Below are 25,722 nucleotides of genomic sequence, written 5' to 3'. Positions count from 1 at the left end.
ACACACACACATACTAACATCCATACATACAGAAAAATCCTCCGAATTACAATAATTGTAATTACATTCAACGATACTTTTATTATGTTTACAACAAACACTGTACAATTAATTATAATTTAAATTAATATTTAAAATTAATTATATCATTATACCATTAATTTAGGAATTTAGTTAAATGAATTAAAATTTTAATTGGCATTATTAAATTATTCAAATAAATATAATACATTTAAATTGCCTAAAGTACGTTTTGCTTTTATTTTATTCAAACAAATCAATTCTTTTAAAATTTATTTAATCAGCTTTACACTATTCGTTATAAGTTGACACAATAAATAAATTAAAATTGTTCACACAGCTATAACTATTGTTTCTAAAGCATAAAGAATTTTTTTCATATTAAAATCATTAAATCTTTTATATAAAATTCAAGATATTTAAATTAATCTTTTCAATTATAATTAAAAATAATAAACCTATTAAATGATTTCCATATGTTTATTATTAGATTAAGGAAGAGAAGAGAGAAGAGACGGGTCCTAGTGTATGAGAACAATGGACGGAATGGTTATAGGTTCAAAAAAGCCTATAATATCTATTAATTTCCCTTTAATTTGACTATCGAATCGTAGACCTTTTCTAACTCTAAACATAAGAAAAAACTTTTGTCTCTTCTTATATTTGCATAAGAATATTTCCAAAAAGACCGATTCCTTTTCAAAAATTTACCTTAAAATTCCCAAAAAAGTTGTATTATAAATATATAATATATATATATATATACACTTTGCTATAACTTCCAACGGCATTGGATTGTGTCGTAGCTTTAATTGTATAAATATTTAATGTATTTTTAGATGCTGAATCATTTTTTAGAACACGTAATTATCGTCTTATACGTAATATTGTTTAGTCATTGAATGAACAATAATAGTTTAACGGTGAATGAGTAATAATTAATGTTACGATCAGCTAACGCTTTCAATTATTGCTATAACACGTAATAAATTATAAATTTAATAGTTAAAATTCAATGTATTTTAATAATAAAACTCATATTTTTATTTATTTAATTTTTATTTCTATATCATGTACTGCAATTATAGAGCAGAGATGAATTTTCTATTTGTTTAAAGTATAGGTTTTACTTTAAATTTAATACTGTATTGTAAATGTTTGATTAATTATTAAGATTACATATGCAAATTCTTTGTATGATAAAGAACCGTTGAAAACTAAGAAATCAGATAAAAATAAAGTGATATCACCTTCAAGAATATTTGATTTTTTATACTTTATTAATATCTAATCATAATTTACATTACAAATATTTAAAAATTGTAGATTAAACAAACACCTTTAAAAGAAGTTTAGGCCCTATATGTTTGTATACAGTGAAAGAGCCTTTTTTCTAAACCCAAAGAAACTAAGGCCCAAACAGAACTTTGTTCGGAATAGGATATGAATTCATCTCCTTCAATAACAATAAGTGAGTAATAGCAATTAGTAAGGTACTGTGATACTCCCATTCTCTTAATGAAATGCTATCAAAGGATACAGATTCAGTTCTAATTGAAACCGAAATACATTTTTTTCCTGTCTGATTCGTAGCCTTTTTGTATGACAATGTGGTTTATAAGCCAGAATTCATGTTTCGGGTGTTATTTATTGTATTTAATTCTGCTAAACTGTAATTAAATCGATTTTAAATAACAAAACTGTTAGCATTTCCACAATTACGACATTGACGAAACGATGCTTAGATTAGAACCCGAAATTGAACGAGGGCGGTCAAAAAATCTCAAGAATTTCTCATAAGCTGTCTGTCTTATATATGGCCTGGCCGAACCCACGGTAAGTACGGGAAAAAAGGCCCTATTCGTGCCAATAGGACACTGAAAATTTAACGTACTTTAAGATAGTCTGCATTAAGGGTAATTTATGTATAATGAGCCTGTAGAAAATAATTTAATATAATCAGAAACGAATGAATATACCTGTATTTATATTTTAAACTGAATTTATGAAGAACATATCAAAATATATATGTTATAAAATGCCAAAGTTTCTATTTTTGTATTACCTAACCTAATTTTATCTCTAACTTTCTATACAAAACAGAAATTTATTTTAAAAAGGGAGAATGAATGCAAGTAATTCGAGCTTACACGCCAGATAATTTCGTTTTCAAAAGATTTAACAAAACTTTTATTTCTATTCTATTTTTTGTCAAGCTTATTATTATTATCAATGGTGAAATACAATGGATACGAATGAATGACACAAATTATAAAAATGTGAATAAAACTTATTCAAGCATAATACTTTTGGAAACATTTAATCAGGTGTTCTAGCGCACGACTTCAAAATTAATCTATAGCGTATCGTTACCCTTTACTGGCAATGACGTCAAGAAAACTGCCTGCAAAATTTACTATAAATACTGAGAATTTCAACGAATGTGCAAGCTTAACTTCGAGCTAACAATCAAAACCATTCAACATGTATTGCTCCTTGGCATTGATCGCTCTCATGGCTACCGTAGCCATTGTTTCAGCTGATGGAGATATGCATCATATAACTGAAGAAGAATTTTGTAGTAAGTATCTTTAATATAAGCATTTCGTATATATATTTTTTGAGAATTTAAATATCGTAAATTATATTTTAAATAGAATTACCGCAAGATAAAAGAGACAAATTGTGGAAATGCTTTGAACCCAAAGTACCAAAAAAGGTAAAAACTAATAAAGGTTTTAATAGAGAACGAATTCGATTTATGTGTTTGTTTAAATTCATTTCTCTGATTTAATACAGGTTGTAATAACTTGGACTGACTGCGGCAAGAAGATATATGGTGTTGATACACCATACCAAGCGGCTATGAAGATGTGCACCAATGATGAAGACTTGAAACATAAACAGGTAAATTAATCATTATAAACTTGGAAAATGATTTGATATTTCTAGTTAGAAAGGAAATTTTCTAGAATTTTTATTTATTTATTACTTGTTTTCAGATGGAAGAATGTTGCGAAAGCAGCAAGAAAGATCTAACTGTAAGTTACTTTTAAATAATTCTACTTTTATTTAATACGAAGCATATCAAACGAGTTAAATTTTATTACCAACTATTTACAGGATGAAGAAATGATTAAAATCGTTAACGACTGCATGAAAGTAATTAATTAGGCAAAGCTTTCAACCTTTTTCTCCAGTCTAAGAAGATTTATCATAATCAAAAGATATGATATCGTAATTACTGCAGCAATATGTAAACTAAGCATTGAAGAAAAGCTTTTAAAAGAAAAACCTGTAATTAATTAATTAAGATATTAATAAAGTTTAATTTGCTTTGAATTATAATTAGTACATTTTATTATTTCGCTGTGACTACGTTAAAAATACAGTACAATTGTATTTTAAATTATAGCCCAAATACTTTAAATGTTAAACGGCAAGGAAATATAACGAGGATATCCTTTTAAATTAATGGAATTCCTACAGGAAGTTTGTTTGGAATATTTTCTAAAAAAATAATTAAAACTTAGGCGGTTTGCTCCGGATATATCAGGCCCCATCCTTCATTGCCTGGTCTCATCCATTGTGACCTGGCCGAACTCATGATTTAAATTAATGACGATGACATTAGCGTGTGAAATAACAAGAAAAAAGTAGTTTAATTGGAAATTGAAAGAGATTGTTGATAGATACTAAATTGCTTAATTAGCAGGGTTCCATTCATAAGTTAAGATTAGCGGATTTTCTACAACAATTGAAATTCAACTGCTGAATTTCTGCTGGGTCGAATCACTCTTTTAGCTTGTTCACATTAGGTGCATTTAGGTTAAAATTAACTCATTTAATTTTCCGCTAGGGGGTGACTGGTAATCTCTATGAATTTCCACGTGATAAGTGGGTTTACCTTAAAGGTGTGTCTTTTTCCGGATTATTTTGGTTTTTGTAAATAAACTGTAATTTTTTATACCTTTATTGCATACATTATTATTATTTCATTTGTTATAAACGGCTTAATATGAATGTAAATAGAATTCTGACTTATCATCGAGCACTCCCATTGAGGATTTGAACAAATCCACGATGGGCACGGAAAAAAGGTCTTTCCAGTGCTGTAGGAGAGGGAGAAACTTTCAAAACTAAAAAAACAGTCTCAAAACTTAAAAATGCGCTAACCTATGAGATGCTAACAACCACGTGTGGCAGTCTCACTGACATATATTGTAATTTTATGTAAACAACAGTCAAAAAGTCTGTGATAAATAGCTATACTTAACAAAATTTTATGCTAAAAATCTTAGATAAAGATCATCATCTCCATGCTTTTTACCAGCTTCTTAGTGTCGGCTCTTTAAATCCTTCTCCATTCTATTATGTTTTCAGCATCTTCCATTTTCACCCCACACTATTTCAAGTCTTTCTACACCTTCTCCATTCGAGTCATCCTTTCCTTTAATGCCTTCGTCTTCCAACCTCGTTGCTCTTTGCTGGAGCGTTATTTGGTCTTCTATAAACGTACTCGAACCGTCTCGACCTCTCTTCTTCCGATTTAACCTTTAAGTCGGTGACGTGTAAGCTTCCTTTGACAGAGGCGTTCTTTATCTTGTCCTTTGTTATCCTGCACGTTCGTCTCGACGTCTTCGTTTCAGCTGTGTTTGACTTCAAAAATCTGAGATAAAGATAATGGTAAATAATGAATTTTAAAACGAGGTATAGATCGTTAATTGCGTTATCCATTCAAAATCCATTTTCATTGAATAATTCATAATTCAAACTATAACACAATTATTTATCTTTTAAAATAAATACTATAGGCTACTTGCAAATACAGTATTATAATAATTAAAAAAATTATGATGAATTCTTTCCAAAAATTAATTATACTCAGTTGACAATTTATTATAGTTTGTTTCATATTATGCAATTTTTTATTTATGCAAAGCACAAATTGTAACATTTGCAATTTTGAATTGTTATAGTTGAAAATTTGTATAGAAAACTGTCTGGTTTTGTTATTTTGACAGTTCCATTTATGGCATACTTTAAAATATTCTTGTTTTAGTAAGTTGCTTAATATAATACAAATTTAAAATACTTATGTTAAATTTATTTGTATAAATATTTTATAAATTATGTAGAAAGTAACAAAAGTTTTCTATTATCTAGGTGTAACTCACAGTTGCTAGTCTCAATGTTGAAACTGTTCATTGTTACTCAGTTTGCCCACTTGAAAACAGTGAAAAATTAACTTTGATGCCATCTAGTTCCACAACATGGAAAATTCCAAATTTTGAACAATGTTCAGTAACTAATGAAGATCTGACAATCTTATTTTATATTATTATTTATGGATTATGTTAATGAATATTTCTATGATTTATACCATGAGCAAATAACTTGTCCAGCATTATCCAGAACAAACATTTTAGTGACAGTCTTAGGTGTTCTTTCATAGTACTAATCAAACACCAGTTCAGTAATTTTTTATACTATCATTTTTATTTTATAGTACGTCATAAGGCATACTTTGTTTATTGGTTAAGTCTTCACTGTCAACAGTATATTTCTTTCTTTGACGAAGGAATTAAAAACAAGTTGTTTTGTTCGGATAACTGGAAGACAAAATGATGTGAAACACTATATTTTGTTAAACAGAATTTCAGTTTGACTAAACCTGATTGAGAGATAAAAAACACTATTATTGAAAATATATCAATACTCAAAAATTTAGTCGACAAATTGAAAGAAATGGCACTCGTTTATTGTTGCTAGTATTCTTGTTGTTATTGATGATATAGTTCTGTTGTTTTTGCTATTGATAAATAATTGTTTTTCATATTTTATATCATATGTAATGTGAATTTTACTAAATTTCTATTAAATATTTACAGCTATGAAATGACTTAAACATTTATACATTACTAAAAAGAGATTAAAATATTCACGAATCACTTTTTAAATAATTAATAGAAATAATCTTATAGATAAGGTAACAATAATAAATGACCTGTTTAAATAAAAAATTACTTGTTAAACAGGAAGGAACAATGCAAATATAACTTGCGACTATTCCTTCCTTTAAAGATTCCTACATCAGCATCTGTTACAATAGAAACAGTTCAGTTAAAATTCTCTATAATACAAGAAGCATGAAAAGTTTTATTTTTGTTCTTGTATTTTTATACACATATCAAATAAAATATTGTTCTAGTAAAGATGTAAGATCATCTTCATTAAAAATAGGTGCTTTTAATGTTCAAAATTTAGGGGTCAAAAAACTTAATAATGAAGAAATTGCAGAAATTGTTAGAAATGTAAGTAAATATAATTTAGAATTTTATGTTTATATAACTGAATTTTAAAAAATATTATTTACATAATAGATATTAATGTAAATAATAATAATTTAAATTCAGTTATATAAACATAAAATTAATAATATCTAAAATCATATAAATTTTAGATTATACTTCGTTACGATGTTGTCCTAATACAAGAAATTGTAACCCGTAATCAGAATCTTATGAAGGAATTTCTCAATTCAGTTAACAGGTAAGATATAAGTTAATGATATATGTATTATATGTATATATTCTGTACTTTAAATAAACATTTCCATTTAATAGTGTAGCACCAAAACGAATAGTCTACGATATGGCTTTGAGCAAACGTTTAGGAAGAAATAAAGCTAAAGAGCAGTATGCTTTCTTCTACAGGTAGGTAAAGCATAAATATACAAATATTTATACTTTAGAATATTTAAAATATTTTGAAATTTTAAACTTACAAAAAGTTCAATTAAAAAAATTGCTCTAATAATTGGCTTTGTGATAACCACTCCACATTACCTAGAACTAATTTCCATATATCTTTTACTGTAGATTATAACAGAAGTCAGAGCATTACATCCACTGTTTTAAAAACTGATTTTTTTCTATCAGAAATTACTTTTTAAAATAATTTTACATATAAAATGAAATGAGAATAATTGAAAATTTTTTATATTTAAATCATCTTTAGATAACTTAATAAATAACTTTAAAAGATATTAAAAGTTATGATGTCTCTTCAATTTGAAGATTGAGCAATGCATGGCCTTTTAAATTGCCTTATTAAACTCTGACCGACATTTTGTAAAATGATCTGTCAGATTTTAATCAGGAAAATATCTACTTATAATTTTATGGTTTGTAGAAATCTTTTAATGTTATAAATCAATTTCTAATTGTATGTTAAAAGCAACCGAAAAGGAGCTTATAGCTCAAAATGCATCTTGCATATAGATGAATAAATCAAATTTGTTTAATGGTCAATAAAAGAAGATTCAAAAAAGGTTGTACATTGCTCAATCTTCAAATTGAAGACTTATAAACAACTTATAAACAAGTACAATCTGGTTCTTTGCTGGCAAGATATTAAAAGATAAAGCCAGGTAAACATGTACAGAATCCAGAGTATTCAGTATACTTGAAAAGCTAATATTAAGGTTTACTGGATGTATACCTGTCCTGTATACTTGAATGTGTGGATGACAAAGCTATTGTCATCCACACATTCAAGTATACATTTTTCATCCATATGTTCAGGTGTACTAGTACGTGTGTACTTCCTTTAAAATATTTCAAGCAATGGATTTCTTAGATCTAATTTTATGCAACTGTATTCAATTGTTTTTACTTAAAAGTGCTTGAAGATAACAGCTTGTTTTTAAGTTATTTAAATCTATTAATTCCTGCAAAAGATTTTTGTTAAAATTTTTTATAACTGGAATTTTTCTTTTATTAGAGTATCTAATTTTATCACCATTTGTTTAGGAGAGATGCAGTTTCAGTATTAGATAAAATGGTATATCCTGATTTGGAAGATAAATTTATGAGACCTCCTTATATAGTGCATTTTCAAACTCCAACAGTTGGTTGGTTCTTTTATATTTGTTCATTTTATTTATTGTTATTTGAATAGCTTGTATATATTTGCAAACTGAACATTACATTTAATAGAAAACTTGCCATCTTTTATTGCAATTGGCATTCACACACAACCAAGTAATGCAGCAAATGAAACAGATTATTTAACAGATGTCTATGATTTTGCAAAGGATAAGTATAAAATAAAAGTAAGTAAAAACAAGTTTACAGAATAAAAATCCAAAAGTTTCGTATTGAAATACATATTTATAGTTGTAATAAATATATTTATAATGTAGGATGCGATGATTATGGGAGATATGAATGCAGGGTGTTCTTCGGTACGAGTACGTGACTGGAAAAATATTCGATTAAGAACTAGAAGAGACTTTATCTGGTTAATAGGTCAAAATGTTGATACTACGACAAATGCCAACACTTGTCCTTATGATAGGTGATTATATTTTAAATTTTTCATTAATTATATGACATTTACAATAATTTAATTTATAATTTGTTTTACAAGAATTGTAATTGCCGGGGAGAAAATTGAAAGTGCAGTAATACCTAATTCAGCTGGAATATTCAATTTTCAGAATGCATACAAATTAACTTTAGACGAGGTAAGTAAATTCCTGTATTTATTAACATAAAACAAAAAAATTTAATTGTAATAATGTTATAAAATCTTTATTTTAGGCCAGAGATGTTTCAGATCATTGGCCAGTTGAAGTAAGATTAAAAGCGAAAAGTAGATTTACCTGAAATTTTAAAACATATGACACACATATATTTATAACATAAAAATATATGTTATTTTTATAATTAACATTCAAATCACAAAATACTTTTTTATGAAAATGAAATTTACTGTAAATTAAGTAATTATGCATTCAGAAAAATCTATAATTCTACATTTAGAATCTAAAAATATAATATCCTATATTTGGCTTCGTGTCTATAGCTCTACAGCATTGATGGAATGTGCAACCTCATTCAAATTTAAAATTTTCTTAGCATGTCTTGTTAAATTTTAATGATTAATCATTAAACTTATAATCATTTTTAATTTTTACATTTAAAAAAATAATTTACTTCTGATGCCAGTGACAAATTTGTTGATTTGATGTGAGAAGGACCTTAAATTCTTAGCATCTCCCAAAATGCTGACTTCTTTTCTTAGATAAATAAAAAGGATATGCTGATTTTAGTGAAAAAGTCAGTTTCAGTTTTGTTATTAGCTTAAATAAGTTTAATATTTTTAAAAAAATATATAGATCCAGGTTAGTTGCTGTTTTTTACAATCAAGCCTCAATATCTTAATGTTGATTTAACTGGCTATGATCCAGCTTAAAAGCTTATAGATTTTGTTTCTTCCTCCATCATTTTTGACAAATTATAATTAATTATACTGTAATTTTGTTTACTATTTGTCAGAATATAGAATTCTTTGAATATAGAAGCTTTGAAATTTTCTTCTTTCTATGTACCTGGAAAGTAAATTGTTTTTACCCCTCGGTCTACAATGGGAACTTGTATAGAAAAACCAGTCAAACAACTTTTCCAACGGCTGATTTCATCTCTAACAGATTAAGCCCATGGATTTCAATCTTTTTGAAGTCGGGGAACACTAAACTTTGACATTTTTTCTGCAGAACACTTAAAATACGTCGGCTTTAAAGCAGGAGTGGCAAACCTTTTTGAAATCAAGAGTGCACTCAGTCTAGTATATGATGTCATTAGCATTTGCTGATTACATTCCTATACAAAAATTATTTGACATTGTATTGATTTTTCTTTTGCAACAACCTTTAATTGTATATTTGATATTTTCACGGAACGCCTGAAGTGGCTTCACGGAACATCTGTGTTCTGCGTACCACAAGATTAAGCTGATTTTAGTTAATTTCATGTGTTTAAAGAGTTAAACCCGAAAGCAAAGTTAAAAACTCAAAAGTGGTTAAAGGAGTTAAGATAAATAAATATCTTAACTCCTTTAACCACTTTTGAGTTTTTCTTATGTCTATTTATTATTCTATAGCAAATAACTATAGAATTTTCCAAATGTATAATGTTTCAAAATACAGGGTGTTCGAGAAAGATTTTTATCATTCTAAACATTGATAATAAAAAATACTAACAGGTGAAATGAAATGCAGTTTGCTGCAAAAGAATGAAGACATTTAAGAGTTTTTTCTGGTATCAGTTGTCTGAGGTAGATGGATTGGTCGTGGAGGACCCATACCTTGGCCTCTGCAATCACGCAACATAACTCTACTGGATTTCTTTTTTTTGGGTTATGTTAAAGACAGGGTTTATCAAACATCTGTTTCTGATATATCCGTTTTAAAGGAAAGGATACAATTCACGTACAGTACATGAGCTCCGTTAGTATAGTAGCATGAACAATGGCGAGTCTGCTCAATTTCCCTCCAAGTGTTTTTTAACATTTGCGGTGTAACAGTGAGGATTGCTAATTCCTTTCCTTTCTTTTAAAATGGATATATCAGAAACAGGTGTTTGATAAACCCTGTCTTTAACGTAACCCAAAAAAAAAAAAAGAAATACATTGGAGTTATGTCGGGCGATCGCAGAGGCCAAGATATGGGTCCTCCACAACCAATCCATCTACCTCACACAATCGATACCAGAAAAAACTCTCAGATGTCTTCATTCTTTTGCAGCAAACTGCATTTCATTTCACCCGTTAGTATTTTTCTTATTAATGTTTAGAATGATAAAGATCTTTCTCAGACACCTTGTATTACATACTATGATGGTTGTTCAGAAATCTTAAGTGTCCTGCTAATTTCATAAACATAAATCTTAATAACTTATTACTTTTAATTTGAAAATGCAATGAAAAGATATGAATATGATAGATGCAATGATTGAATATTGAATATAAACTCTTTTGCTATACAGTATGTTTATTGAAAATACCATAAAGTCTATTTCTATTATAATTTAAATATTATTTGTATGATTTTTTTCAGCAGTTTGTGAGGTAATATTAAGATGAATAATTATTAATGTGTTGAATGTTATAAAATACTAATTAAAAATTATAAAATTTCTGTTTGTCTGATAAACAATGGTTTTTTTTAATTCAAATATTGTTTTTACAATTGATTATACAAAAGCTGCTGCACCTGTACAAACTATATTTAAAAATAAAATATAATTTATTAATTTCATAAAAAGACGTTGTGTAAAATATTTTATACTCCATTATATTACTTTTGTAAAAAATATGCACAAAGTTGCAAAAGCAACAAAAATTATATGTGGAATTTTTTACACTAACAATTATAACCATATAACAGTAAAGCAGTTATAACATACTTATTTAGTTTTTGTGTAATTGCTATCAGATTCAAAATGATATAAAAATATTATTTTAAATTAATTACTTATTAATTAATTAAAATTAAAGACATATACTATTGAAACAGTTCTCTCAATGGATTGTTCAAGCAAGAGTGTGGTCCCAATGGAAAAGTAAGAAGACATCTGTTTTGCCTCTGCTCCACATTTAAAAAATTTATTTTTAACCACGTATATACAGGTGTTTCAAAACTATACGTCAGAAATGTAAAAGCATGTAAAGGGGACCTAAATAAGCAGATTTTGTAAAGGAATGTGGGTGTGGAAATGCACATTGAAGTCCTAGCACATAAGGCAGTATTAACAACAGGTAAATGAAAAGACAAGTAAAGACGAAAGCAACAATATATTTATCGAGCAGTTTACAATAGCTGCTCGAAAGAGTGACCACCAACAGCGATACAAGATTCACAACGGTGGTGCATGGATTGGCATACATTAGTAAAAATGTCAGGCATGTCACACACATTTCCAGCAGCAACAGACAATCGGGCAACCAGATCTTCAGATGTTATGGGACTATTGTACACCATGCTGTTAATGTGACCCAAAAGAAGAAATCCAAGCACATCAAATCTGGGGATCCACTCGCGCACAACTCCCAATGAAGACGCTCGAATATTTGGTGATCTGGCAGATTCCTACCCAGAAATTGCTCCGTGTATGTGAGCAGCCGTTCCATTTCCTTGGCAGCTCCGTACATGAAATGCATGTCGGCAAGCTTGGCATTGGTTTAACGATGCATATTGCTCAAAATGTGTGAAGGGAATGATGATTCAAACCAGCAAAGCACTTTCATTTGCCAAATTCAACAGCTCCCTCTCGTGGCATTTCTGCACCCACATTCCTTTATGAAATCTGCTTATTTAGGTCCCCTTTACCTGCCTTTACATTTCTGACATATAGTTTTGAAACATCCTGTATATTTTTTATGTTTTAATGGAATATTTTGAAAATGTCGGGTCGGAAGTATTCCAGAACTTGAAAGTGAATAAAAGGATGTCTGTGTCAACAGACTGTCTTCAATTTTAATTAATTAATTTGGTATTTAGCCTTTAACAATGAAATGTTAATATTAATTGGGCTGCAATTTTCAAATTGCAGACCTATAAATTCACTGACTGTCTGTCTATCCTTCCTTAATCTAAGAATGGTGTTAGATAAAAGTTAAGACCAGCTATGGAAAGCTTTGGAGATCCCAATTAAGAATAAATGAACTTCCGGTCTAAACTGGAAGTCATGTTATTTCAATTCAAAAATTTCCTCCTGAATGGATGGATGGCTGCTATGACTTGTTATCAGGAAAAGTATGATGTACAGGGACAAGACACTACTAAAATCAAGAGCATATATTTTAAATTAAATAAATTAAAACTATGATTAAAAATTGCAACCCAGCATAAGTTAAATCTAAACAATTATATATAGGGATTAATTAATCAATCAAGTAATTTTGTCTTAAGTATCATAAAATTATAATGCAATTTAGTTGTCACTTTTTGTAATGTTATCAATGACCAATTAAAAATATTTGATAGATAAAAATAAATGTTATAATTAATTTGTTTAATGATGTAGTGGTTGGAATGAAAGGAAATTCCTTACATACCATTCTGGATTACCCCCATCATTTTGCACTTCATTGAAACAATCAATAGCAGGATGTTTAAGATTGATATGGATTGACAGACAAAAATATTGAAAACAATAACATTAATAACTGCATTTTGTTAAAATCAAAGCTAAACAAAATTTTTAGAAAATTGAAAACTCCTAGAAAAGAAAATATTTGTAGTATTTTATAAAATTTTTATTCATAAATTCATTTATGCCCAAGCATTAATGCAGTTTTTGTTACAAGAACTTAAGTAAATTAAATCAAATTTTATATTTAATGATTATTTTTCCTTCTATACACTTTAATGTTTCAAATTTACATTTTTTTTATTATTATATCTTTTATATTGAAGTATATTAATTACAGAATAGCATTACATTCTGTTAGAATTGGAAATTTTGTTCCTTATATATAATCCAATGTAATGTATTGATTAATTAATATAACTTAAAGAACAATAAAGGAGGCTCGGTAATAAAATCAACATTTTATTTTAATAAATATATTTTTAATGTGTAATATTAATTGTTTTATAAAGAAAACAATTAATGTTCAATCTTCCAATTTAACATCTGCTGTTTTAAGCATTTTTGACACCCCTAGCCCAATTTTCTTAGAGGCATTTTACATATACATGTGTAAAAGAATAAGCGATGATAGGAGGTCTCTAAGAAGGTGAGGCCTTAGCATAACTAGTTGTGCACAAGTATTAATGCAGCTCTGATAACAAGACAACTGCAATTTAATTTACTCAATTTAAATAAGTGAGTTAACTTTTAAATATAAGCTACTTGTAAACTTGAGTGTGTTTTAGCCTTGTAGTCTTTGTTTATTGTATTGTAAATCCTTAAAAGTTATACCTATTTAACGGCTTAAACAGACTCTTTCTGATATGTTTTGTTAATTTTCATAACAACAAATGATGAAAAAATAAAATGAGAGGGTACAAAGCTAAATAAATTTTAAAAAATAGCTACAAAGACCAAATAATCATGAGAAAAAATTGATAGAGCTAACGTTTTTGCCAATGTGGAATGGGCATTATAGCCTGATGATGCCTGTATTTATCAAGTTTACCCAGTTGTGAATGGTTGTGTTTTAATGAAACATTATAATTTCCATATAAAAAGTTCTCTTTATTGATTTCATGAAACATTAGGACATGAATGTAAATGCTAAGATGTAAGAAAATGTTACGAGCATTCTGTTACTCTGAAAGATAATGTATTTCCTATGAAATTGGTTCTTTTCATTGATATTTGACAGCATCCAAATAACATATAATTTTATATGTTAAAGTGAATTTGTAGCTTAGATTAAAAAATTAATTTTTCTTTTACTAAAAAAATCTAGGAGATCCTTTCTTAATCACACCCATTGTGAATTTGGCCAAGCTCATAATGGAAGCAACTGGATTGTGAAGGATAGGGTCTGACATATCTGGGATAAACCACCTCAAAAAATTCCTGAATTCAATCATGGGTCTCCAAATCAAGAGGTTGACATTCTAATTAAGCCATCAAGTTGTCACTAAAACTAATTGCTACTACTTTCTTTTGATGAGAACATCACATAGATCCACTTTTTACTTAATAAAAATTGAAATTTGCACAGTGGCGTAGCGAACATAACTGGCACCCGGGGCGCGACACTTTATTGACACTCCCTTCCCCCTTCCAGGAACAGATATAGTTTGTCTTGGGGGTGTATCATTCCCCCTCTGCAAGTGGCACCCGGGGAATGATACACTCCCCTTGCCCCCTCACTACATCACTGAATTTGCACATTTGTTTTTCATATTTTCATAAGCTTTATAGCAATAAATTTACAAAAATATTTCAATAAATTTCAGTTTTTTTTTTTTTTTAACTTTTGCAATAATAAATTATTTTTATTTTTCTTTACAAATATATGTCAAGTAAATAAATAGGAAATAATAGTTATTTTAATTATATATAATAATATGAAAGGATATAATTATATAAAAACTTTTTACATCACATCCTTTCTTTTAAAAGGATTTTATATAAATTCTGTCAAAAGAGAGATGAAAATTATTAAAAAATTTTCCTATCGTCGAGAAGTCATGAAGAATTTTATACTTTTTTCAATGTTTTCAGTTTTATACCAAACAACTTGTTGCTCAATTGAAGATTTAAGAATTGTTGAATGTCCATTAAGAATTGGAGCCTTTAATATACAAAATTTGGGACCAAGTAAATTTGCCAATGAAGAAGTTATGACAATTATCAGAAAGGTAAATAATTTTCAAATGTAATTTGTGTGATAAATTTTAAAGTTAATAGTTAGAAATAAAAATTTATATTAATTAAATTAAGTTCTTAAGTAAGGTAAAGATATCAAAGATAGAATATTACAGCAACTTTTTAACTTTTTACAAGATTATTTTGCTTTACGATATTATTCTCGTACAAGAAATTGTCAGTCGTGATGAAATTTACATTCATAATCTCCTTCATTCAATAAACAGGTAACTGAGCTTTATATTTTTAGCAAAATTGTTTTCTTTCAATAAATTTTCTTCTTTTCGTAACAGTTTATCTTCGGGAGGAGTTACGTACAACATGGCTTTGAGTGACCGTCTAGGAAGATCGACAGCAAAAGAACAATATGCTTTCTTTTATAAGTTAATAATGGCAAAAACTCATTTAAATTTATTTTCAGATATTTAAAAATGTGTAATTATTTTAATTTTATATTTAGAAAACACAAGTTTTCCGTATTAGACACAGATATATACCCAGATGTGGATGATAACTTTATGAGACCTCCTTATATAGTGCATTTCTTCTCTCCATCAATTAGTTAGTTACTTTTTTGAGTATTTTCTTCAATACTAAAAACTTAATTTTAAATTACTAATTGCATAAATTTTTATTTAATAGAGAATCTAACGTCTTTTATTGTCGTTGGTATTCACGTTCAGCCGAGCAATGCCGCCGACGAGATAAGCTTTCTAGCAAACGTTTACGATTATGTCAAGAATAAATATAAAACAAAAGTGAGTAATTGACATTATTGACTAAATTGTTGTAAATTTGTTACAAAATATTTTAAACTATTATCTTACAGAATGCAATTATTATGGGAGATTTGAATGCTGGATGTTCTTATATCAAGACAGGAGATTGGAAAAATATCTCTTTGTGGATGAGAAATGAATTTATCTGGTTAATTGGAAATCATGTAGATACCACTACGAACATTAACAGTTGTCCTTATGACAGGTACACTTTTCAAATGATTATTGTAATAAATTTAAATATTATGATATATGCACTTATTTTCAAAACATCTCTTGTCCAAAACTGTTAGAAATGAGATATTGATTTCTGCATCTTCTTGTCCACAACAAGATGGCGATCATCCTACGGTAAAAATTTTTCAGTGCAAAATGTCCTTTGTCTCTTATCCTTACATGTCTTTTCCATTTCTTTCTTGTTAAAATGTCTGTTGTTTTAAAGATTTGTTTTCAAAACATCCCTTGTCCCATCTTTAGTTTCAAATTGTCTTTTATCCAAACAAGTTTCTTTAAGTATTCTGCAATGTTTCATAATAAAATGATTATGAAATAACTGCTTTTTAGTCACAAGAATTAGAATATGAAATATTTCAGCATTCAATGTAGTTATGATGTAGTAAATATTGTTAGATTTTTTGAAAAAGTTGCAAAGTGAACAAGAGACATTTTGAAAATACAGTAGAATACTGATTATCCGAAACAATTCGGGACTGGGGTTGTTCAGATAATTGATTATTTACAGAAAAATATGTACAGTACAGTTTTGTGTTTAATATGTTTTGTATCACACATCTTACAAATACATGCCTTACATAAGATACTACATTAAAGTAGGCCTACAGTTTAGGTTGGCAGGGAGGGAGGGAGTGTTGTGGTGCCACACCACTAGCAAAAATTTGAATTTTCCGACTCAAACGATTTCGGTTAACCGACGTTTCGATCGCTCAGTATTCGGATAATTGATGCTCTACTGTAGTCTTCATTTGATTTTGTATAATGTTTTTTATAAATTATTTTAAAGGATTGTAATTGCTGGAGAAGAACTGAAACAAGCAGTGATACATGATTCAGCTAACATCTTAAATTTCCAAAACAAATATGAATTGACACTTGAACAAGTAAGTCTATCTTTATAAACAATTAATCAACATGTTATTTAATGTCTGTCAGGAAAACATTGTTACACTCTTCTTTACTCCTCTGTTATTTCACATCATATTCTAATTTTTAACTTTTTCCTTCCCAGTTTCACTCATTAAATTCCATTATTTTTCTTCTCTTCTTTCTTCGGAAAAGTAAATGTATAAAATATTCCTAAGTAATTTGAAGTTATAATATATTGCATAATTTTTTTATAGTTGGAAACAGATATATTTTTTAAATAATGTAATAATATAATTTTAAAAATTTGTAAAAAATTTAATTTCTCAAAATAAATTTTCAATTTGAATTTTGGCCAAGTCTAGAAATAAAAGAGTTCATTTGGGATTGGGAATAGCTGATTGAAATTGGAACTTTATTTAAAAACAGCGGATGCAAATCTCGATACGAGTATATACACACCTGCATATACAGGGTGTTTCGTGTATGATGAAACATAAAAATAGCCAAGTTGAGGCCAAAGTTTTAAATGCGAAAACGTGTACGTCGGACGTTCGGCGCCGCTTTCAAGTAAGCCTAGAAGTTTGACGATGGCGTTTGGAATGTCGAGCACGATTCCACCGACATTCCAAACACCATTGTCAAACTTCTAGGCTTACAGGAAAGCGGCGCGGAACGTCCGACGTACACGTTTTCGCATTTAAAACTTCGGCCTCAACCTGGCTAATATCTCAGAAAATTTCTTCTAATAACAAAATGATGAAACTAAGTTTATTATTTCTAACAGACTTTAAAAAAGACCTCTCAGAAATAGAAAACTTGTTTTTTTACATTTGCTCATAATTCATAAATAATAATAATTATTTTTGAAAAAATTCTAAATAAAAGTTTACTATTTTTTTAATAAAAAATCCAAAAATATAAAAACAAAATTGGGCGTTCTATTTGAAATTTTGAAGTTGCCCGCCCCACCCCGAACGAGAGATGGGAAAATTATAAATTATGTTTGATATATACTAAATAAACTCTTGAATAAAATCAAGTTTTAGTGTTTTAATACAGATATATTTTTCTAAAAGCAAAATTTCATATTCTTGAGTTTAATAGAAGCAATAAATATTGTTGGTGCCAAAAGAAATTGTAAATTAAATTATTTTATAATAATGTATTGCTAAACTCTAGTTTTAAAGTTTAGTAAAAGTAACTGGAAAGAAAAAAGTAATATTATATGTTAATATATCTTATATTTATTTTTTTATAAATATATGATTTTAATTACATCTGTAAACTCAAAATTCAATATCAAACAAACGTCAGAGTTGGCCTCTTTATTGACCGTCGTCAGATACCCGTAAAATATCCTGGTATCCCGACTACGGTCTCTAAATAGATAGAAAACATTTGATTTCTAGTCATTGCTTGGTCTTGAATTTTTTAGGTTAAGTATATAAAGCAATCTTTTAAACATAAAACATACCAGTATAAACTAGATAAATGGTATATATGCCTTTGATCATGCAATTTAAATTATGAATAAATAAAAATCATAGTAAAGCAAAATAATATATGAATAAACATAATCTCTATTCCAGACAACAAGTGTTTCTGATCATTGGCCAGTGGAAGTAAAATTGAAAGGAAAACGTAAGTGCCGTAACCAATAAAACATTTGATTACTTCATAAACATTCATTAATTAAAAGCCGTACATTTTTATATTTTAATTAGTTTCCAAAGAAGCCGAAATTTATTTGGAAACATTTGTATGTTTCACAATTTCCGACAAGAGGACAATTTCGGATTCGACAGTCATTCGACAAGAGCAAAACACGTTTGACTTTAAGACAAGCATTTTTAAAGATGACAATGGAAATTATGTTAGGTTCAATGCTTTCAAAAGATTGGATAATCTAGAAGATTTATTAGAATCGTTCAAGTTTCTTACACAGAAATTTCCCGACGTCTTCAACCCAGAAGTGTGGGCTAGCGTATATTATAAAGCAAAAAATGGAGCTCTCGACGACGACAGTTCCTTTACAGAACCAAATTCATTAATCTATTCAATAAATATCGATTGCGATCTTAGACATTTAACGTGTTCGACACTAACCTGTCGTCAAACAACGATCAATTGAGTTTAATATTTCGATTGGTATCATCTTAATTTTATTACTATATTTTAAAGTATATACAAGAACTTGATTATCATTGCATTATATAAGAAATTTTACTTTATTTCTGTTTTTTACCATTATAACATACTTGTTACATCTTTTAGAAAAATAAAATAAATTAATCAAGAAACTTTTTTAAATTTAAGTAATTTTATTTCCTACATTATAAAGCCCTGCAAATATATATTTGGCGATGATAAATGAATTGCTTTGCATTCATTTAAAATACGCAAAGCAATTTGATATTAAAGTTGAATTTGAGTCAGATCCATTGAAGTAGTCTGGTCCAGATATGTCAGATTGCATTTGTCACCATTTACAGGCTCATGGACTTTGCCAAATCTATAATGCGTTTCAATAAAGACCTTATTAGTGCATATATAATAGGAAGAATTATACATGTAAATAAAATATATGCTCATCGCTTCAAACTAGTAGGGTCTTGCCCCTGTACATCATATTTTTCCGTTAGCACTAGAGTCGTACAGGTCATTATCTAACTCCTTTCGGGGAAAAATATTTGAATTGAAATAACGTGACTTCGGTTTAAATATTGACTAGAATTAACATTAAATATGTACTGTACAAATATATAAAATTTAATAGAACAGAAATGCATCAAATATATATATTTGTTAAAAAGAAATCTTGTTTTCGTGAATTACAAACGACGCTACACCTTCAGTAACTGCCTACATTATCTCTGGTTCAGGGCCGGATCATCGAATAGACAAATGAGACAAATGTCTAGCTACTATTTAAATTAACAATATAAATATTATTGTCACAGAATGACACTGCTGCTACTAGATTTACAGTATTCAATTGAAGTACATTATTATACCTCAATGATACTTTAAATCTAGTAGCAGCAGTGTCATTCTGTGACAATAATATTTATATTGTTAATTTAAATAGTAGCTAGACATTTGTCTCATTTGTCTATTCGATGATCCGGCCCTGCTCTGGTTAATTTAATTTTTAGCTATTTCCATCCTGTTGGTACTATGACGATGGTTTCTCGACAACCACGGTCGGGTCGACTAAGGCCCGGAACAGGGCAACTGGGAGAGAAAAATGGGGCCCGCCATATCTGGGACACGGGTCTCACGAAAAATTCCTAAAGTTTCCTAGTTGGATTTGATCCCTGATTTCCTAGGGAAAAAAAATTTTTCGCTTCTGCCATCCGTCTATTAAAACATTTCGTTACACACGAGGTAACTGTGCAAAGTAATTAATTATTACATTCACTGAATTTCAGAAACAATACACATATGCAGCGACATTCCACAAAACTCAAAATGTTTTCATCATACCGGAAAAATAGAGAATAAAAATATATTTGTGAGCACTACGTTGGCCTCTATTCCTAGACTTATTTACACCGTCTCTGGACCCAAGATCAACCTTAGAACATCAAATTTATTTCCCCAAAAAACTATCCATTGCGGACCTAAAGTCCCTCATCAGCTTCTTTACAATAATATTAGAGAATAAAAAGTAAACACAATTTCTATGTTGAAGAGCAGGGATGGGCAACCTGCGGCCCCCGTGGCTTTGCATAGCTTGTAGAAACACCCACGCACTATCACTTTTAAACTAATCCCCTCGGACGACAATACACCGTTTTCCAGTTTGTGGAACCTTACTGTAACGGTAGTCAACACCATGTTACAATCTTTTATAAACTAATTTCTTTATCGAACAAAAGATCGATAAAAACATTAACATTATTATACATAATAGAGATTTAATATAATATTTAAGGAATCGAAACAATCATTTTTGCATTCGAAATTTACAATTCATGTAAGAATATGAATATTTCTTCATTAATTCAATTTCTGTTTTTACAACATTCGCTCATTTTCCTTTACAAAGTGGAGAATTTCAAAGAATTGAAGAAGTGGCACACCTCGGGTTATGCCCAGCATCGGGATGGCGCCTCTTCTTCGCCTGGTGTAATACGGGTGCTTCCGAAAGATGCGGAAGAAGAATGGCACACACTCGACGTCAAACGGGTGGTGGTGGTAACTCCGGACGACAGCGGCTCGTCTCTCGTCCCTTATCTGGAGCGGCGATACCCGAAGGTTGCTGAATGGATGGTGGAAACACAGTCGGGTGAGACGGATAAACACGTTTTTAACATCAAGCAGAAAAATCCAGCAACGAGTTGCTTAACTTTCCTAGTAATATTTGATGGCTCCATCTGTTACGATATTTTATTAAAAAACTTTTTAACAATTATAAAATGGCAATTAACTTAATTTCGACAGTTGGAATGGGTTTTATTAAAAAATCGTAAATACTAATAACGAATAAAATCGTAATTAAGTCCGACCCTACTAGAGATATGATACACCACCCCTATTATCTCCCCACTTTCTCGACATTTAACCACCAAAATTTAAAAACATCAGTCTCTCTAATAAACAAATAACCTGTTGGATGAGTGACAAGATTGCACACTTGAAGTAAACAAAAAAAGATATCGAGAAAGAACTTTTATTATAATAACGTATCTATTCATAAAAGAAGAAAAGTGTGGAAGGTTTAAGTGTGCCAACCGGCGGAGAAATGTAAATAATAATAATATAAATATAGTATCAGTCAGCTTTGGGCTAACGGGACGGTGCTCCTATAAGGCAAAAATGCCCAAAGGAGGCCCGAAGTTTTTAAATTAATCTAATTTCTTGGGTTTCTTAGTCATATTTATGCTTGTTTTACTGTATATAATTTAAAAAGTAAGGTGTGTTTTCACGAGTAAAAGTACTAGTTTTATATGTTTATGCTAAAACTTTTTCAAAATTTTTTTGGTTAATGTTACCCTCGGTGCCAAGATGGCGGCTCGTCTCTGATTCCAGCAAGGAAACAGTGGGACGCACGTTCTAACCTAACCTAACCTATTCTAATAATTTGGTTGCTAATAATTATGGTAATTTATTAGAATAGGTTATGTTAGAACGTGCGTCCCACTGTTTCCTTGCTGGAATCAGAGACGACCCGCCATCTTGGCACCAAGGGTAACATTAACCATTTTTTAAATATAATGTATACATTTGACTAAAGTTACTTCGTTTCCATGATGAATTAATACTAAATTATTGTGTTAATCTAAAATAAATAATATTTTCTTCTAATTAAACCTTTCTATCTGCGTTCAATTAAAGAAATCGCCAGAGAGACAAATTAGAACGAAAATCGAACCGGACCCTTCTACTGGAAGCACGACGCATATCCAATCGGCCATCTTGTATTTAAATTTATTTTTAAAATATACTCCAATGATTTTATTGTAATCGTTGGATTTTGAAACACAAAAAGTTGACTTAATCATAATTTAGAAATATTTTATTCTAAAAAAATTTAACAATTAAAACATAATAATTTGAAATTTCCATAAACAGTAAATCTTGCTTAATCTTCGGAAAACACCTGGAAAAAATTGAAGATTTAATAAATAAATTTTACAGAAATGTAAATAAAAACATTATTTAATATTAAAAAATTTATTTTTTGTAGAATAAAGGAAGCTTATAAAGTGCAAGCTTTAGAAACCTGTCAAATGGTAAGTGATATTCGCAACTTTCTAAAAATCTCACTAATACAATTACGAAAAATAAAATAAAATAATAATAATTTAGAATATTATTTTATAAAATATATTTTAAAATCTATTTAGAATAAAGAAAAGACTGTAAAAAAATGAAATTTTTAAGATTAATAGGACTGAAAGTTTCTTTCTATATGCCAATACTTACCTGAATAATAATTAATTTGGATTATCCGTCTTATTTTCTGATTCATAACGATCGTAATTATCCGTATTATTTTCTGAATCACGTTTCCCATCATTCATATTATAGTTACTTTCCAATGTAGTAAGGTTCTCTGTGGAATCCAATATCTTCTCTTCGGGAGCCGAAGGGAATGAGGAATATCTCCAAGGATCCGGAGATGGATAGACGAGTGGTTGAGCGTGAAAATAATAATTTTCCGAATTACTCACATTGTTAATTTGCATATTAGGACTCCAAATAAATATATAATATAGAGATAAAACAATTGCAGCCAAAGATACGAAGAAAACGTAAGCAAAAACGGTCATCAAACGGGTAATTTTCTTGTTTTGTTTCGCTTCTTCCAAATTACCTCTGCTTTGTTTTCTCGATAAACGTATATTTGAATCGCTATTTGCAATTGCTTTACCGTCTTCTTCTAATTTGGCTTTGTTACCGATCATATTTAAAAGTATTCAAGAAAATTCTTCGCTCTCAACGTTCGAAATTTGTATGTAAACTGCATTAGCGACAGAATGAAAATCGATACTATTTGAATTTAATTGGTTTCTCATATCACGTGAGCAAATGTATTTATTGGATAACCTCTATTGTTTCTTCTTTTGTATAATTATATTGAATTTATTTATAAATGTTACAGTAATCTGGAGCGGCGAGAATTTCGTTTTCTTCCTCCCAATTTTTGTTTAGTCGAACACAACTAGGAAAGAATCTGATTTGTTAAATTGCCAAACACAAACTCATCTGTGAAGATTCTTCTTCAGTAACCTGATATACTATAAATGAAAACCTATGGACTCCCGGAGTATGTAGCCCTGGTATGCAATATTCAAAATAAGTATACTTTAAAATTGTAAACATTAAATTTTAAGTAGAATTTTGCAGAAAATACATTCGTGTGTTGCTATTAATTTATTCTGTTTTGGACAATAAAGTACTTTGTTTCAGAAAGCAATAGTCAAGTAATTTATGTAAATTTTTTTAGCTGATTTTACTTTGTTACTGGAAAAATAAGGTGGCAATTGCATAAAGTAAAATTTATCTTAGGACAATTAAAATATGTTAAATTAGTTGTTAATCTACCTTTAATTGTTCTGAGTGTGGGTGAGAAATACAGCAATAGATGTAATTCCATTAATAAAAATTATTTACATTTAATGCAGCAATTATAAATAAATATACTATAAATATAATTTTTTTTTCTACACAATATATACATATTCATTGTAAGATATCTCATATTTGACGGCCAAACGGTCAAGGTAATAAAGGCACGCCTGCTTGCTTCTCTGAAGGATCCGGAGTTTTCGCCTGGTCAACAGGCTCACTTTTCTGGTTTTTCCTCGCGTGTCTAATAGCTAAACAGGCGAAGGCCGGATGGCCGAGCGGTCAAGGTTAGCAGCCTGCCGCCCTGGGGGACCCGGGATCGAATCCGGACGGGTCGAAAAATCCCCAGGAATTTTTCGGGGGGTGGTCCGTTCGGATATGTCGGGCCCCGTCCCTCACCACCCGGTCGCCCCATTGAGGGTCTGGCCGAACCCATGATGGGCCTTCTAAAAGAGGCCCTCTTAGTGCCCACAGGGCGGAAAGAGTTAAAAAAAAAAAAAAAAAAAAAAAAAAAGCTAAACAGGCGCCAGTCTTTCTTAGAAAGTCCTCCCGGGAGGCATTCTCTTGACAGATCGCCCACGTGTTGCGTTGTCTTATTCCATCAAGCAGAGTTGTCGAGAATATATATGAGGTTCTGGATAGAGTGGGCCCCTTTGCCTCTTCGTGGTCCCTTTACTTTTTTGTTTTTGGTTTTTCTAACTAATGAAATAGTAGAATGTTTCTTTATTAATGAAAAGCAGTCTTAAAAGTAACATTAATTTTATAAGGATAGGAGACATACATAAGCCTCTAAATTTTTCCTGACCTGGAGAAAAATTCCCAACTCTTCCTCTTGATGGCCCTACCATCAATCAACCTGGGTTCAAGAGCCCGGGTTCAAATTTGGATCGGCTCACAAATCGGGTGAATTGATTAGGACATGTCGGACTCTGTTCCTCAAAAGCCTCCCCATTGCAGTTTTCATGATGAATATACAAGTCTTAAGTGCCTACAGAGTTTATAAATTGTTGTTTCTTTCTTCCCTGTGGATACTAAAAGGGCCATTTTAATCATATTCATTGTAGATGCGACCAGTCCCATAGATCCAACAATCCGAGACGGAGTACCCATAAAAAAATTCCTAGGGTTCTCTGCCCATATTCGATTCCCTAAAACAGTAAACTGACGTCTTTATCGCCTTGGTCACCAGGCCTAGTGTTTTCAGAGTGAGAAATTTAAAAAATATATCACATTGCATTATATAAATAACTTATTCATAATAGATGTTAGCCTTCTTAGTGTCTACAGGACGAAAAAGGTTAAAAAATAATAACAATAACAACTATATGATATTTATTTCATTATGATTTGTGTTAGTATTTATGATTAAGTATATAGGCCTATATACCATTAGTATGAATCATAAATATCTTTAATAATTTATGAAAAAATGAATTATTAAATGAAAACACCAATGATGGGCGTTCGCAAAGGGGGCAAACAGGGCACTTGCCCCTGGGATCGAGTAAAAAATTCTACAAATTATAATCGTAAAAGTAAATGACATATATAACCATATACCCTCG

At 29.7% G+C, this 25,722-nt stretch overlaps 3 protein-coding genes and 1 long non-coding RNA gene across 5 annotated transcripts; all 4 read left to right on the top strand.

Annotated features, from left to right (window-relative positions):
• Positions 1-2,458: 2,458 nt before the first annotated feature.
• LOC136968057 (uncharacterized) lies at positions 2,459-3,363 on the top strand. The gene is made up of 5 exons (XM_067262020.1): positions 2,459-2,602; positions 2,679-2,740; positions 2,821-2,928; positions 3,024-3,062; positions 3,145-3,363. The coding sequence occupies exons 1-5, from the start codon at positions 2,506-2,508 to the stop codon at positions 3,193-3,195; spliced, it is 357 nt and encodes a 118-aa protein (XP_067118121.1). The 5' UTR covers positions 2,459-2,505; the 3' UTR covers positions 3,196-3,363.
• Positions 3,364-3,922: 559 nt separating this feature from the next.
• On the top strand, positions 3,923-5,428 carry LOC136990937 (uncharacterized). Its single transcript, XR_010883126.1, has 3 exons — positions 3,923-3,935; positions 5,046-5,082; positions 5,188-5,428. It is a non-coding gene; the product is annotated as an uncharacterized lncRNA (long non-coding RNA).
• A 503-nt stretch (positions 5,429-5,931) lies between these two features.
• LOC136990928 (deoxyribonuclease gamma-like) lies at positions 5,932-13,784 on the top strand. 2 transcript variants are annotated; one of them, XM_067289401.1, is made up of 8 exons: positions 5,932-6,335; positions 6,485-6,573; positions 6,648-6,737; positions 7,836-7,936; positions 8,022-8,137; positions 8,228-8,382; positions 8,455-8,565; positions 13,537-13,784. In XM_067289401.1, exons 1-8 carry the CDS (start codon positions 6,171-6,173, stop codon positions 13,610-13,612), a joined length of 903 nt encoding a protein of 300 aa, XP_067145502.1. In that variant the 5' UTR covers positions 5,932-6,170; the 3' UTR covers positions 13,613-13,784. The 2 variants fall into 2 exon arrangements, with proteins under 2 accessions (XP_067145502.1, XP_067145503.1); XM_067289402.1 differs by lacking the exon at positions 13,537-13,784 and adding an exon at positions 8,628-9,086 and having other exon boundaries at positions 8,455-8,551.
• A 1,235-nt stretch (positions 13,785-15,019) lies between these two features.
• LOC136990944 (deoxyribonuclease-1-like) lies at positions 15,020-19,346 on the top strand. The gene is made up of 9 exons (XM_067289418.1): positions 15,020-15,190; positions 15,336-15,424; positions 15,491-15,580; positions 15,658-15,758; positions 15,840-15,955; positions 16,027-16,181; positions 16,998-17,094; positions 18,670-18,721; positions 18,805-19,346. The coding sequence occupies exons 1-9, from the start codon at positions 15,020-15,022 to the stop codon at positions 19,209-19,211; spliced, it is 1,278 nt and encodes a 425-aa protein (XP_067145519.1). The 3' UTR covers positions 19,212-19,346.
• The last annotated feature ends 6,376 nt before the right edge of the window (positions 19,347-25,722 follow it).

Source organism: Centruroides vittatus, unplaced genomic scaffold (genome assembly GCF_030686945.1).
Source record: "Centruroides vittatus isolate TY-2023 unplaced genomic scaffold, ASM3068694v2 contig_1381, whole genome shotgun sequence".
NCBI lineage: Eukaryota > Metazoa > Arthropoda > Arachnida > Scorpiones > Buthidae > Centruroides > Centruroides vittatus.
The sequence above is the reverse complement of the archived record's forward strand: the minus strand, read 5'-3'. Positions and strand labels throughout refer to the sequence as shown.

Excerpts from the sequence above, each read along its gene's own strand:
- LOC136968057 (XM_067262020.1), top strand. The coding sequence starts at position 2,506 with ATGTATTGCTCCTTGGCATTGATCGCTCTCATGGCTACCGTAGCCATT. Across the intron at positions 2,603-2,678 it reads AACTGAAGAAGAATTTTGTA|AATTACCGCAAGATAAAAGA; the intron begins GTAAGTATCTTT and ends TATTTTAAATAG. Across the intron at positions 2,929-3,023 it reads AAGACTTGAAACATAAACAG|ATGGAAGAATGTTGCGAAAG; the intron begins GTAAATTAATCA and ends ACTTGTTTTCAG.
- LOC136990928 (XM_067289401.1), top strand. The coding sequence starts at position 6,171 with ATGAAAAGTTTTATTTTTGTTCTTGTATTTTTATACACATATCAAATA. Across the intron at positions 6,738-7,835 it reads CAGTATGCTTTCTTCTACAG|GAGAGATGCAGTTTCAGTAT; the intron begins GTAGGTAAAGCA and ends CCATTTGTTTAG. Across the intron at positions 8,383-8,454 it reads AACACTTGTCCTTATGATAG|AATTGTAATTGCCGGGGAGA; the intron begins GTGATTATATTT and ends TTGTTTTACAAG.
- LOC136990944 (XM_067289418.1), top strand. The coding sequence starts at position 15,020 with ATGAAGAATTTTATACTTTTTTCAATGTTTTCAGTTTTATACCAAACA. Across the intron at positions 15,191-15,335 it reads TTATGACAATTATCAGAAAG|ATTATTTTGCTTTACGATAT; the intron begins GTAAATAATTTT and ends ACTTTTTACAAG. Across the intron at positions 18,722-18,804 it reads AGTAAAATTGAAAGGAAAAC|TTTCCAAAGAAGCCGAAATT; the intron begins GTAAGTGCCGTA and ends TATTTTAATTAG.